We start from the raw sequence: 14632 nt of genomic DNA on the forward strand, positions 1-14632 counted from the left end.
TTATGTGATGTCATGACACGTCATAGATATTCTCTATATATTGGGGACACCCAACCTCACAAGTCACATTCATAAGAAGAACAAATTCTCTTGCTAGTTTACATTAATAGACGAACCTTCTCAAATAAAATGGACGGTGCAGAAGGTAATGGTAGCTGTATGGGGCCCGATGCCACGTACGTGAAGTTGATCTCTTCCGATGGCTTTGAATTTATCGTGAAGAAAAGCCTTGCCCTGAAATACTCGGCTACCATCAAAGCCATGATGACTGGGCCCGGTGAGGTGGCAGAGGATGAAATGAATGAGGTGGCCCTCAAGGAGATCCCCTCTCATGTCCTGGCTCTGGTCTGCAACTTCTTCGCCTACAAGGAATGTTACTCCAACCCGAAAGGGGATGCCCCAGACGCCCCTGACTTTAACATTCGCAAGGAAGTCGCACTGGACCTGCTCATGGCTACAAACTTCTTGGATTGTTAACATGGATACACAGTGAAGAGGGGGGGAAAAAGAAAACAAGAGTGAAGATTTGTTGAGAGTCCCCGAGTTCGATTTGTGGCTGGCTGGACCATTTGCTGCATGCCGTTCCCTACTCCCAGATTCCTGTCTCTCTCCAACAATCAAATAATAACTACATAAAAAGCCAGGAATAAAAAATAAAAAATAATTTACATAATAAAATATGGAAGGCTGAACCAATTTCAAGTTGACTAATCTGAGAACACCAAAGGGAGTTGGTGGAGGAAGAGATGAAGGCTTGGGGAGACCCCCTCCCCCCTGGGGAGACCCCCCCCTATGGAACCCTCTGGCAGACCTGCAGCTCCTCCAGGACCCCCGGTTTGAGAACCACTGATCTAGATCTATAGGTAGATTGCAGTGAGCTTGCTGAAAGGGGGAGAGGAGAAAGCGAAGGCCATAATACCAGGAGGTGATGAAGAGGACAAAGCTGGAGAATAAAGCCAACTTTATTAAGGGTTACCTTGACACCCCTGTCCCCGAAACACAGATCAAGAGACCTTACATATGGGGGATCTACTGTATACCAGCCGGTGTGGGAAGGGAAGAGGGCAAAGGTCGGGAAAACCCATGAAATATGTGTGGGAGCCTGGGAGGCATGGCTCACAATGTGCACGCATGCATGGCTGAGCTCCCAACACTTTAGACTCTGATTCTAAATTCTAAACTTTTGAATTTAGTCCTGGAGCTCACTATTGAGAATGTGGGAAGCACCCTATTTCTTAACACTTAGGCCGCTATCATTTATTGAAGAATTAGGATCTAATTCACGCCAGCCTTTTGAAAAGCCGCCATTTCCGGTCCATGAGCAGTAGTCATAACCTTGGAAGCTACACAGAGCGGACAGGCCTTGTTTACCATCTGAAGCCAGACCGGAGCTCTGCAGAGCTCCAGATCGTCATATCTGTGCCGTCAAAGAAACGCTGTTTTGACCAAAATGCCATCTGGGACAAGGAATAGGAGATACAGGCGATTGAAAGAAATGGATAGAATGGATTATTATGGCGACGACGATATAAGATGGGCGATCCAGTGCTGTGCTAACAACACAGCTAGCTAACCGGCTAACGTGAGTAGCATTTTGGCTCGAGCAATCGAACGCGCCATAAAAGCGCAATTGCCGAAGGCCGTCGGCAATGGCGTTAAGCGTCAGTATCAAAATTAGGCTTCAATTGACTTTAATCGACGGCAATGGCGCTGAAAGTATTAAGGGGTTTTCCAACATGTGGGTGTTATCCCGTCAGCACCTGGGGTTAAGCCTGCTGCACGTGTGCTGTGTTCACAGGGCAAATATAGTCCATTTGGAGCATGCATTTTGGAGTCGTCTGAAAACAGCATGCTCCACCAAAGAAAGAAAAAACAATGGCGAGAAAAAATATCAATCAATATTTCCTGTGGGACTGATGATGATGTCCTTGGCAGTAAATGAGGCACCTGGGGCCTTAATGATGTCAGGTGTTGTTGATTCCAATCATGGACAAGGACTTTCAATTAAATCAAGTGATTCACACGTCTGTGGGACAAACCATTGAAAAGTTATAGCAAAAATAGGAACTATCAGAAAAGGAGGCTGGGCTAAGTTACACCAATGAAGGACAAGAACTCTATTTTCACTCCCTGTTTGGCGTTGCCATTTTACAAGAACCTCCGATTAGGATAACTTTTCATCGTTACGGTCTTTTGTGTATGCAGAGTGAGTTTTATTTGGAACTGACCATCATTCTAGGAGGCGTTCGCTGAAGTGCGACCTGTGGAAATGGCATAAATTCAAAATGGCTGACTTCCTGTTTGGGTCATGGCGCCAAGAGACTTTTTCTGTAAGTCGGGCCATGATACAGGTGTATCATTGTGATTTAAATAGGGCTTCGCACTACTGCAGTACTTCGGCCCTAATTAAAAAATAATATATAATATAATATAATACCGGTAATTATAAGACCATTACTGAGTGAACAGTAAGCAACAAGAAACTGCACTATTAATAATTAACAAACATTGGCCCAAATTGTCACATATTACGTAACAGAGTCAAAAATGTTAAATGTATAGCTGATCTACATTCTCACATGTGTGAGCTTGTAGATCAGCTATTCTCACCATATTTATCTGTGGAACCCGAGTCAAACAAAACAAAATTCCTCAAGTCGAATTGCTTGTCAGGGTGGATTATCTTAAAGATCACACCCGTGTGAAGTGAGGGGCGCTCTTGTCATCGTACAAATTTACATCATATTTGACCTAATTTCTCCTTTCATTGTCAATGTCACAAATTGAGATGTGTGGGGACAAAATCTGTACCTCAAAAAGAGATTGGTCAGTAGATGAATAAAATGGAACTCATATATACTCATATATCATCATATGTCATCTATGATGTATCTGCAGTATGACGTATTACTCCAAATTTGGGGCAAAGTTTCAGCCTGTTCCATTTGCCTTTGACTTAACTTCTAAAATAGAAACAAAAAAAATCTATATTATTATATAACATGTGGAAAAAATAGTTATGGAAGGTTTCATCAGAATAATTACAATATACCATCAGATAACAATAAAATGTCTTTACTGTATGTGCGTGTGTGGTGTGCATCTGTAGTAACATGTCGAGCTAGTCAAATAGTTGGGTTGTCCAGAACCACCGACCTGGCCGGATAATGGGCATATACTGATGACATCAGGGATCTACATATATGAGAGCATAAGAGAGACATAGGCAGACAGACACATGCATATATGGGGATTGGCCATACAGTATGTATGGGAAACACAGACAAATACAGAAGTGTCCATGTACAGTATGGACATAAAAGGGACCCGGACAGACAGACAGATGGATACAATGGGTTACAACAGGTATTCCATAACTGGGTGGGGCATGTATTTTCAACTAATCGCTCCCGACTTGCAACGTTCCCACAAGTAGGCTGGTGCCCGAGTAGCCTACCTGGAGAAAAAATTTAAATCCCCCACTAACTAGTACCTGCTCCATGTACCACACTTTTTCGCGACAATCACATCATTTTTTCATCATTCACATGTGACTATGTCAATCGCATACCACAGTGGTTCCCAAAGTGGGGTCCGGAGTTGTTAAATTAACAGTGATTTTAATAAATCAAATTCATAGACTAATGCATGTCTGGGCTCCTTGAAATTAAAATGGTAGTGAATCACTGCTAGAGCCGTAAAAATGTTCTCTTATGGGGGTCCCTGGTGTATATTTTCAAATGGGGGGGTGGGGGGGTGGTCCGCGGGCTAATGAGCATCAATTTAGGGGTCCTTGACATTAAATAGTTTGGGAACCACTCGTATACCATTCGTGGGGTTATACATTTATTTGTGTCTTCACATTACATAATTTGTGTCATCTTGCTCCCCAATGTATGCACCCCGGCACCTTAGTGACGGTCATGCTTGCTGCAACAACCAGGGGTTGTGGATTAATACAGCCATTGTACTGTTCCACTGCCAGGTGGCAGCAGTGTCAACGGCATCTACCCCTTTGCCTGTGGGTATAGGTCCCTAAGCTCCCAGGGTAATAATTACATTTTGTCAAACTTATTTTTTTACCATTCAAAGTCCCAAAGCACACTTTATACCAAGGTCACCTGCATTTGCATTATTGTCTGTGTTTTATTTAAAAAATTGCCAGGCAACCTAAAGAAGTAGTTTCTTTAAAAGGAATCTCAGGAAGTATGTATAATAGAAATCAGAAAAACAAGCAGATTACCTTGCATGCGTTTTAAATTGTTCCACTTTTTGGCCTGGCAGTTATTGGCAGTCCAGTGGTAAAGTCCCCTGGGAAGAACAAAAACATAAACAAAGTGACACAATGCCACTTGAATAAGATATGAATCATTGTAGATGGAGAGTGGAGAGTGACTCCAACAAGCACTCAAAATCAATTCTCCCACCCACTTTATGATGAATTTCGCCTGCCGATTACAAGGCTCTCACTGGCCACCCTGCCAGTCAATGAGGGTTCAGGTTTCCTCAGTTGATTAAAATATAGCTTAAATGTTACTTTTGGGGCACACTTACAGTATAGACCTATTGTATATCAAGGTTGTACAAAAGGGAATAAAAACGAGCAAATATTATTTGTGTGGCTGCTTATTTGATTGGTTCTACCTGCACTTTTCTCTTGCACTGTGTGGTGTGTTTGTTTAGCGGTTTTTGAATTAATGTTAAAATAACTATAAACTTCTCAGTACAAGGTGCAGTCGCACTCCTTCCTGTTATGAAGCAAATATAATGGTAAATGCACACAGAAAGTTTGATATTCTTCTCAAGATTCAACATTCCTCAATTGATCACCAGTTAAGCACTAGGGTCTCTATTTTTGTCCATGCTAAACCTTTTATCCCTAAACTACTTTGCCTTTTTTTACTATTTTGAAAAACGTTTTTGTACAACTAGACGATCTACATCGACACGTTGTGAGCTTGTAGATTGGATATTTTAACTATTAAAAATGTTTTCCAAATACTAAAAAAAAGGCAAACAAGTTTAGGTATAAGGGGTTTAGCATAGACACATAGAATAGTGTGTTTTGCTCCATAATCCAAGGCAGAAAGAAGCATTCAACACACTTATTTTTCTGATATAGTCACCATTGGAAAGCAAACGTTGTTCCAATGCCGTTTTTTATGTACAAAGTATGTATGTACACATGGTTCAACCCAGATGCCGAAGTATAATATAATTGTAACCCTGTCGATTGGAGTACCACATAAGTACGCAGTTGGAGATGTTCAGAAACCACGGCAGATGTCAGGTCAGATCATGGAGCGGCATAAGATGTTTCTGTTATCAGGCACTATAACGCCTCATGATCTTAGAGCAGGGGTTCTCAACCTGTGGGTCGCGACCCCTTGGGGGGTCGCCAAATTAGTTTGGGGGGTCCCCAAATTATTTTTAAAAAAAAAGTTATTTTTTTTTTCTCCACGATTTTTCAAAAATAGCAGACCTACAAGCTCGTAGCGCGTAGCGCGCCACTCGGTGGCTTGTAGATCTGCTATTTTTCAATAGCTAAATTATAACATAATGCTAAAGCACCAGACATATTGCTCTCATATTCTCTAAGACTTAGAGAATATGAGAGCAATATGTCTGGTGCTGGCAGCTGAGTGATGCTGCTGTCATAACTTATCTAGTCTCATCTATACCAACACGCCAACGTTTCCCCTGCCAGACCTGCCTCTGGGTTTGGGTTTGTCTGCCTACCCTTCCTTGCTATTGTGTCGCCTACACACCAAGAACACAGCCTTGATCTTCAGCATAATCACAAATTCCCTGTTGCACACATTCATGTGCAGTACCACACACACACACATTCATGTGCAGTACCACACACACACACATTCATGTGCAGTACCACACACACACACACACATTCATGTGCAGTACCACACACACACACACATTCATGTGCAGTACCACACACACACACACACACATTCATGTGCAGTCACACACACACACACACACACACACACACACACACACACACACACACACACACACACACACACACACACACACACACACACACACACACACACACACACACACACACACACACACACACACACTCATTTTTTTTATTGTATTTTTTTTATTTTGCCCTTTCTCTCTCGAAAGAACACATGAATTGTTGTTTTGTCTCCTCTGTCAGTCTGATGCAGTGTTGGGCTGTAAGTTATTGCTACTAAAGTAATATATTACTGCATATTGTTACTTTCACCAGTAATGAGTAGTGTAAGACAGGGGTTCTCAACCTTTTTGGCCGGGGACTCCCGGAAATGCTTTGGCAACGTCTCGGGACCCCCGCCCCGCCCCCTCCCGACCCCCAATATAAATTGACTGCTACAATAACCTTAATAATAGAGACAATACACCATAAATAAATACTGAAACCAGATATAATCATTAGGGAAGGTGTATGCATGTACTATGTGTACTATATGTAAACTCTTAATTTCCACTTTACAGCCATGCAGTTGCAAAAATAAAAATAAAAAATATATATATTTTGAGAACCCCTGGACTGTAAGAGATTACAATCACCAGAACAGTAATCATATTACAGTTACTAATCCAAGTCACTTCCGGTAAAGTAGCATACTGTAGATTCACTTCTAAAAGGATCTAAACATGCTGGGTTTAGGGGTCATTATGCTCAACTGGTGCTACATAGCCAAATGTGCCAGGAACCCAGAGGCAAAGACACAGAGACAGGAGTATAGGGGCAAAAATGGAATTTATTCAGACAAAACGTTACGTGTGGGGACAGCGTGAGGAGAAATCCAGGAAGTGGTGCGAGGGGTTTGGGGAGAGGGTGGAAGGAGCAGTGGAGCTGGGAGACACTGCATGGGTTTGGGGAGGGAGCCTGGAATAAAACAAAGGAAGAAGGTTAATTAGCCCGAAAAACACAGATCTACAATAATGAAAACTCTAAAGCACGTTGTACACTAGAGAATACTGTTCTAAGCTGCCGATTAAACTATTCAACATCCAAGCGTCGTGCGCTGGTTCTCAGCAGCTTCTGTTGATGGTGATTGTGGAGCAGCTGGGCTGATTGAGACCAGCCATACCTGAGCTGATTGCTGGCTGAGGGAGACGCCAAGGTTAATTAAATAATGTTAGAAAGCGAACGCGAATGGAGTCCACTTCCACGTTCAGCTTCCTTGGTCTCAATTGCGCATGTTTCTTTCCTTCCAGGGAGCAACATGGAGCCCACCGTACGGTCTTCGCTACCAAAGCTTATTTAATTAACCTTGGGAGACGCCCGGCCCTTATTGCCCTATGATGTCGTGCAGGGGAGGGACTATAGCTACGTGAGGAACGTGTGGAGCAAATGTAATATAATGAGTAAAATAACGAATTCGCTTTTGATACCAAGTAATAAGTAATGACCTGGTGAAGATGTATTGACATCAAAACGGCACTCTCTTTTTTACTTGCACCATGCTATTAAAAATGCTTTAACTGTCTGAGATGGTCGAACCGCTTTGTTCCTAACATACTGTAACTAATTGCTTTTTATGCCAAGTAATAAGTAAAGTACTATTACATTTCAAGGGCAAGTAAAGAGTAACTCATTCCTCTTCTGAGTAACTTGCCAAACACTGGTCTCATGCTCTCTCTCTCTCTCTCTCTCTCTCTCTCGCTCTCTCTCTCTCTCTCTCTCTCTCTCTCTCTCTCTTTCCTTTCCTCGCCCCACCCCGCCCCTCCCCCTCCCCCTCCCACTGTGGCAGCACCTGCACCACTCCTCTCCGCTGTGTGATGGGACTCACAGTGTGTTCATGTGGCGTTGGATATATGGTTTGCACCAGTGGCTCTCAACCTTATTGAAGCTCTGGACCTCTAGCATTGTGAGCTTGCACACCTGCTACTGTTGGTGCATGACAGCACGTGCAACAAAGTATATCAAGCCCTTAACAGTCATGATTTCATTTAAAGCTTTTTTCCCCACACTATACGCTGCCTATTAATTCAAAGTTTGTCTTATATTTGACTGGCTTATGAAAAGAACATGCTATAATTACATTGCTCAATGCTCATTGCAACTACGCCTATGGTCCATGGAACACTGGTTGAGAAACAGAAGGTTTCCCGCCAGGAAGTGCCACACAAACACCATACTGTACTATATGTTAAATAATCTGTGGAAATCAATCGCATTGCCTCCATCTTTCTTTCAACTTTCCACCATAAAGCATGTGAATGTGAATGAGTCAGCTGGCCCAGTTATGATGCATTTAAGAATCGTCAGAGAAAACTATGACCCATCGTCACTTGACAATTCCCTTACAGACAGTGAGACTGTGCGTGCGTGCGTGCGTGCGTGCGTGCGTGCGTGCGTGCGTGCGTGCGTGCGTCTAAGGAGGAAACCAAAGCATACTTGCATGTACTACACACACTCCCTGTACCATGGAGATCACTGTCAGGATGAATAAGGTCTCTCGTCACTTCATCCTGTTCTACTGATGTTGAGGCTGTGAGTTGTGGCGGTGCGGTGCGGGACAACAGGGTGCCTCTCACATGACTAAGAGGTGCTAAAATAAGTGGTGCGGATGTCGAGGGATTAGGCGTCCTCTAAACATGAAAGGAGAAGATGCACCACGAGTCAACATTTATTTCGAACACTCATCCGCTCTCCCCACAACACCTGCTGTCGGAAATATCCTTGAGCAAGGCATTTTATCCCCCCCCCCCCCCCTCCCACGCTGTTAAGCACAGTATGCAAAACCATTAAGCAGTTGTTGCAGCACTGTGTGTAGCTCCAACGCTGTGTTGTAGGCTACTCATGGCAGAGGTCTTCAAAGTTTTTCAGCCCAAGGACCCCCCTTAGCTTTTCCATAGCTTTCATAGATACTAGTTATCCCTGTTTTTAGCTAGCCACTTCAATAAAGGCCTTTGTTTCACCAGAAGAGTGCCTTAATTGGTTTCTTTTTAGTTGCAAGATTTCATTCCCCCACCAAAGAGAACCTTCTCTACACTTTTTTTTAAACTTCCCAGCAGCCAGACCTTTTCCTTGGTATTTTCAAATTAACTTTTTAAACCCTTAGTCAACTTGAATGTTGGCTCTGCTCTTTTTCCCTCTCTACACCAACTCTCAGAAAATAGTTGCGAGCATTGTAGATCTGCTATTTTCACTTGTAGATGTGCTATGGTCAGGTAATGTTCCCCGTCACACAAATATGTGATGTGACGGACCCCCAGTAGTATCTCTGAGGACCCCCTAGAGGTCCCGGACCCTTGTTGAAGACCCCTTTGCTTAGGAGGTATATGAATGTGAACAAAGGCATGCCTGACGTTTTAATAAGGGGCGGTGGTAGCTTAGCATGTATAGAGAGGCCATCAGGTAATCAGAAGGTCACCGGTTCGACTCCTGCCCTGCTCAGTAATGCATGTCGAAGTGTCATTGAGCAAGACACTTACACGTAATTGAGCCTGATCCCGAGCGCTTGTCAAGGCCATCTGAGCAGCCAGCAGCTGCAAGAAGCTGAAACTGAATTTCCTCCACAGGATAAATAAGGTCTGCCTATATATAGATAGATATATACTGTATAGATAGATATATAATGTAGGCAATTCTGTACAGAGATTTTATTCTGGAATAAAAAAATATGTTTTTGGAAATATTTATGTCTTCTAACAACTGTGTGGTGCACCGGACCGATACGTTGCTACTTTCCTCATCATTCCAGTTCTGTTTGCCATTGAATGCACATACTGTACTGCAGTAGTGGAATACTGAATGAAGAATGTGTTTACACAAACTGGTCTGGTACTGTCCCCCGTACTGTATTATAATAGAATATCTATTCTCTCAGAAAGGGCTCTCTTTGATGTTCTTAAATCTCAAAATCACCTGCAGTGATTAGGCTTTTACAGTCCAGGCACCTTTACCAGGCTCTGGTACGTCTTACCATGAGGATCTAAGGCTAGCAAAGTCAGTGTCATCTTTTAAACCATCTTTTATATCAAGGCCTTGGTTTGATTGCCTCTTTTATCCATGCTTATTTCCTTGAATCGCTTTTTCAAGTTTGCCTTGATTCATGTTTTTTTTTTTGTTAATTGATGCTATTTGTTTTGATGTTTATTTTAACATTAGCTTTTTACTCTCTACTATTGCTCTTTTCCTTACGGCTGTATGAATGTTGTATTCTATTTTAAAGCACTTTTTAATCTTTGGTTGGCACTTTGGTAAGTAGGCCTATATGCTATGAAGCTCAAAAAGAAAGGTTTCCTGTGAATTTAATTCACTCTATTATTGAAATTCCAACTATTGTTGTTTTATGGCTGACTGACAGTTTTTCTGTCTGTGCTTGTGTTCCCAGAACAATCAGCTACAGCAACGCCTAGAAAACGTTGAGAGAGACTTCCTTGTCTTCAACAGAGAAAAGTGAGGACCCCATTTCACCCCCCCCTCCGTCAGTACATAAATACAGACTCCCTTTAACCACATGAATGAACCCTAGTATGTATGTATGTATGTATGTATGTATGTATGTATGTATGTATGTATGTATGTATGTATGTATGTATGTATGTATGTATGTATGTATGTATGTATGTATGTATGTATGTATGTATGTATGTATGTATGTATGTATGTATGTATGTAAGTAATATGGCGTCATGTTGTAACGTGCTGTGAGCTGAATGCAGATCATTTGTTTTCGCTGAAGAAAATAGGTCAGCTCCTAGCATGTAGATATGCTTGTAGATCTGCTATTTTCGCCAAATATTCTGCCCCAGAAGAGGGACTCTAGCGTTCACGTGTTTAAGTGGTTAAATTGGAACAAAATCGAACAACAATCACAGCGAAGACATAGCCACAAAGTAGTTTTGGAGGACATTTTGTTCAATGGACATAAAAGCTGTTCTCTCTTCCCTGCAGGTCAAATAAAGTGGTAGTGGAGCCCAAGTCCTCTGAGCTGTCCTTGACTGCAGAGAAGAATAAGGCTATGGAGGATGGACAGAACAACAACGTGGAGCCCACAGCCTTCATATCAGGATAGACTGAATTACTTTATAGTCCCCAAACTCCTTTGCACCCGACCTGGCCACTGCTTGTAGATCAGCACTTTACCCCTAGTTACCGATTGTCATATCAGAAATCAACACAGAGCCGTCTTTAATTCCGCCTGTGCAAACTGCATGTGCACACAATGCACGTCCAGTACGCGCGCCGTGCGGACGGACACACACACACACACACACACACACACACACACACACACACACACACACACACACACCCCTACAGTATGTGCATCAGCATTCAACCCCTGTAATAATCATACCCATAAACTGTGGGAGGGATATGGTCTCTTGGAGCTGCAACCATAACCTCACCCTAGCCTCGATCCCAGCCTTACTCATCTGCGAAGAGAAAAGCCTGGTCACAAAACCTAAGGCAGAGACGCTATCGGCGGAAGTGTCGGTCCGGAACATCGGTCAGCTATATTTCCCCCGGCTACGATATTTTTCCGACCAATCACAACACTTGTTTCATTCACGGAGAATGTAAACTGATTTGTAAAGCATCAGCGTCATTTCCTTGAGCGGTACTTCCGCCCAAATCCTGCAACTTCTGCCCAAAACAAATGATAGCATCTACAGCGTATAGGTCTTGCCCAGCGTGACCTCACCCTCACTCTTGTCATATACTCAAAGAGAGGCTCTTCCTGAGGCATATGGCCCATGCCATTCTCCCCTTACCTGCTCGGGTGCTCCATGGACACAAAACATTCTCCACTCACCCAGTGCTCACCATAAATAAACAGATTTTGACAAATAATGACAAAAAGATTATTACTGGCCTGCAGAGATTAAACTAACTAGCTGCATGGACTTGATATATGAACTTGGCTTATGGCATTTGGGATGGCTTTAAATTATTGCAAAAAATATATATACGTATACTAACAAATGCAAACTCAGACAGGTTATCCTGACCCATGTGCAATGCTTCTGTGGGTCGATATACTGTGTAAAAGACCTGGGAAATGAAGACTGGTCAAAATGGCACTTGAGAGGTTAGATCTAAAATGAGATGACATGAGACCTTTAAGGTAGCAGTGAAAGACTCCTCTACAAAGCTTGATGAAATGGCTCACCTTTTAGCATCAGATATATGGTTGTATTGGACTTCCGTGCTTAGCTTAGCAAGTGATTCAAGTGAAGCTAACCAAGATGGTAAGGGTACAGCAGCCTCCTCCACCAGTGGCAGATATAGGGTAAGCTGTGCTGCAGGTTTACTTAAAATACGTATGATTTTAACCTGGAGGTTTACATTGTTTAAATTGTGACCCAAAGTTAGAAATTAATTCCACAAAAGAATTATATATCTGTTGACTTCAGCGAAGCTTGCCATGATCTGCCATGGGTCAATGAGGTCTGTGAAACTGTAAGAAAGGTAGATAGATAGATGGTACTAGATGTTATATCGTGTCTTGACTTGCACTGAATCTTGCTTTGCACTTGCTTCTTCATTAATAGTAGCATTTATGTATGCACAATGTACTAGTTGATAAAGCTTAAGGAAACTCCCTACCTTAGGGACAGTTTCACTGGCGTGGGTTTAGCCAAGTCCAAACCTAGAATAAATCAATTCCTAAAATCAGATCTGCATCCAATTTGTTTTGACTCAAACATACTGTAGCTAGTCTTTCTGTAAGGATGCATTGGTTTCAGAGTAATTTTGTCTTTCTGTAAGGATGCATTGGTTTCAGAGTAATTAAATAACAGCCACCAGGCGATCTTGTCATTGTGTCTGTATAAAGTATACATTGATTATCAAAGTTCCTATAAAAGAACAGGGACATTTTGCATTCCACTTGACTTCAGTAGCAGCAAAGCTGAGTAAATTGATATCGTATTTGAAACTGCACTGTATCTAGCCTCATCAACAAGATTTTTGTTGAACCAAAACCACAATCTTTTTACAATTGCCATTTTGTCTCACTTATAAGGACACTTGTACCTTTTAGTTACAGGTTCAAATCCCACAAAACAAAAGGCTACTGCTTTTGTATTCAGTGTCTGTTGTGGAAACTGAACTGAATCTGGTGTCTTTGTTCTGCTGATATCCTGAGGCTGGTTTGTTTGTTAGTCTCCAGTGTTCAGACTTGGCTGAAACCATACCTTGAAAATGAGACCTACAGTAGCTGTTTATATAGAGGGGTGCCTTTTTTTCAATGTAGGGGTGCCTACTTTGAATAATGGTACATACTCAGTTCCCCGTAAACTCAAGTATGTACTGTAGATACTTTGATGAAAAACCCAGAGCGTTTTCCACTATTTTAAGTAGGTGATGTGATTTTTACTAATGCGTATTCATTCTATTGATCCTTACTGTATCGGCAATATGACTCTATCCTATCCAGTCTGTAATACTTATGATATTTAAAACTTTGTTCACTACTATCAAAATGAAATACTGTTGGCACTTTTCTATCAGTACTTGGTACAAATGTTTCAACTTGCCTTTGTGTTGTCATTGGTGTAATTTCAGACCCAAAAGTGATTTGTGTTTCTTGTACAAAATGTATTGTTCTGTATCGCACCATAGAGTTGTTTAACAGATGGACTAATCCTGGCTGTATAAGATTTATGTGAAACAATATTTGCAAATAATTACAATTCTTTGTGTAAACATTGACACAGAAGTGGAGTCTACTGAATAATTACAATTCTTTGTGTAAACATTGCCACAGAAGTGGAGTCTACTGAATAATTACAATTATTTGTGTAAACATTGCCACAGAAGTGGAGAATCAGGGTGTCATCAAACATCAAATTTACTTAAAATAATGTGGATGCAAAAGTATGTGTCCTTTTGGGATAAACCCACCCATACAGTACTACTCCATACAGGTTAAAAAAGTTATTTGCAAATACTGTTTGACCAACACCTGAAGGTAATTTTTCAACAGAGGTTACCATTTAAACATTGAATTATGCCCAGGGTTAGATTTAATCCATAGCAGATGTGTGAACCCTTCCACCTTCCACCTTCCCTATAAGGTTTTGTCATCCTTTTGTCACTTTGTATTTCTGTTAAGAAGTTCAGAGTGAACCCCAACGCAGAGAGATAAAGTTAGGTTAGTCTCGCGTAGCCAGACAATGGGACATCTCCGCCCAGGCGGAGAAGGTGAGGTTTAATAAGATTTATGGTCGGGAGTTGAATATAGTGATGAATGGTGTGGGCAGGCTAGAATGACAGGCAGATTGACTGGCAGATTGACAGGCAAGCTGGTGAACAGGCAAGAGGTTAGCAGGCAGGCAAGTGAGGAATGACAGTAGGTATAAAAGCATTAAAGACACAAGTAACTATTGAGTGTCGCGTGGAAGCCTGTCGATATCATTGGAGCTGAAACAAGGATCTGATGAGGAGTGAGACGAAAATAAAGGGTTTATATATACAGGAGAGAGAGATGAGGAGCTGATGGATGGCAGGTGCGTTGGCCGAGGGAGGTGAGTTCCTCATTGCAGGCAGGTGTGCATGATCCAGGTGAGTGAGCGGCAGGACAGTGACACACACACACGATATTTATATACTAAATTAACTCTTAACCCCAACCACCAAACCTAAATGCCTAAT

The 14632-nt window shown here is 42.0% G+C and overlaps 1 protein-coding gene across 1 annotated transcript in view; it reads left to right on the plus strand.

Annotated features, from left to right (window-relative positions):
* stk32a (serine/threonine kinase 32A) overlaps positions 1-11045 on the plus strand; it is a gene marked incomplete at its 3' end in the record, with an annotated part of 110879 nt that extends 99834 nt beyond the window's left edge. Inside the window, exons 9-10 of the mRNA XM_079508717.1 lie at positions 10362-10426; positions 10925-11045. Coding sequence (XP_079364843.1) covers positions 10362-10426; positions 10925-11045 — 186 coding nt within the window. The remainder of the gene's footprint in view (positions 1-10361; positions 10427-10924) is intronic.
* Between the last annotated feature and the right edge of the window lie 3587 nt (positions 11046-14632).

Source organism: Electrona antarctica, assembly GCF_951216825.1.
Source record: "Electrona antarctica genome assembly, chromosome: 8".
Lineage (NCBI taxonomy): Eukaryota > Metazoa > Chordata > Actinopteri > Myctophiformes > Myctophidae > Electrona > Electrona antarctica.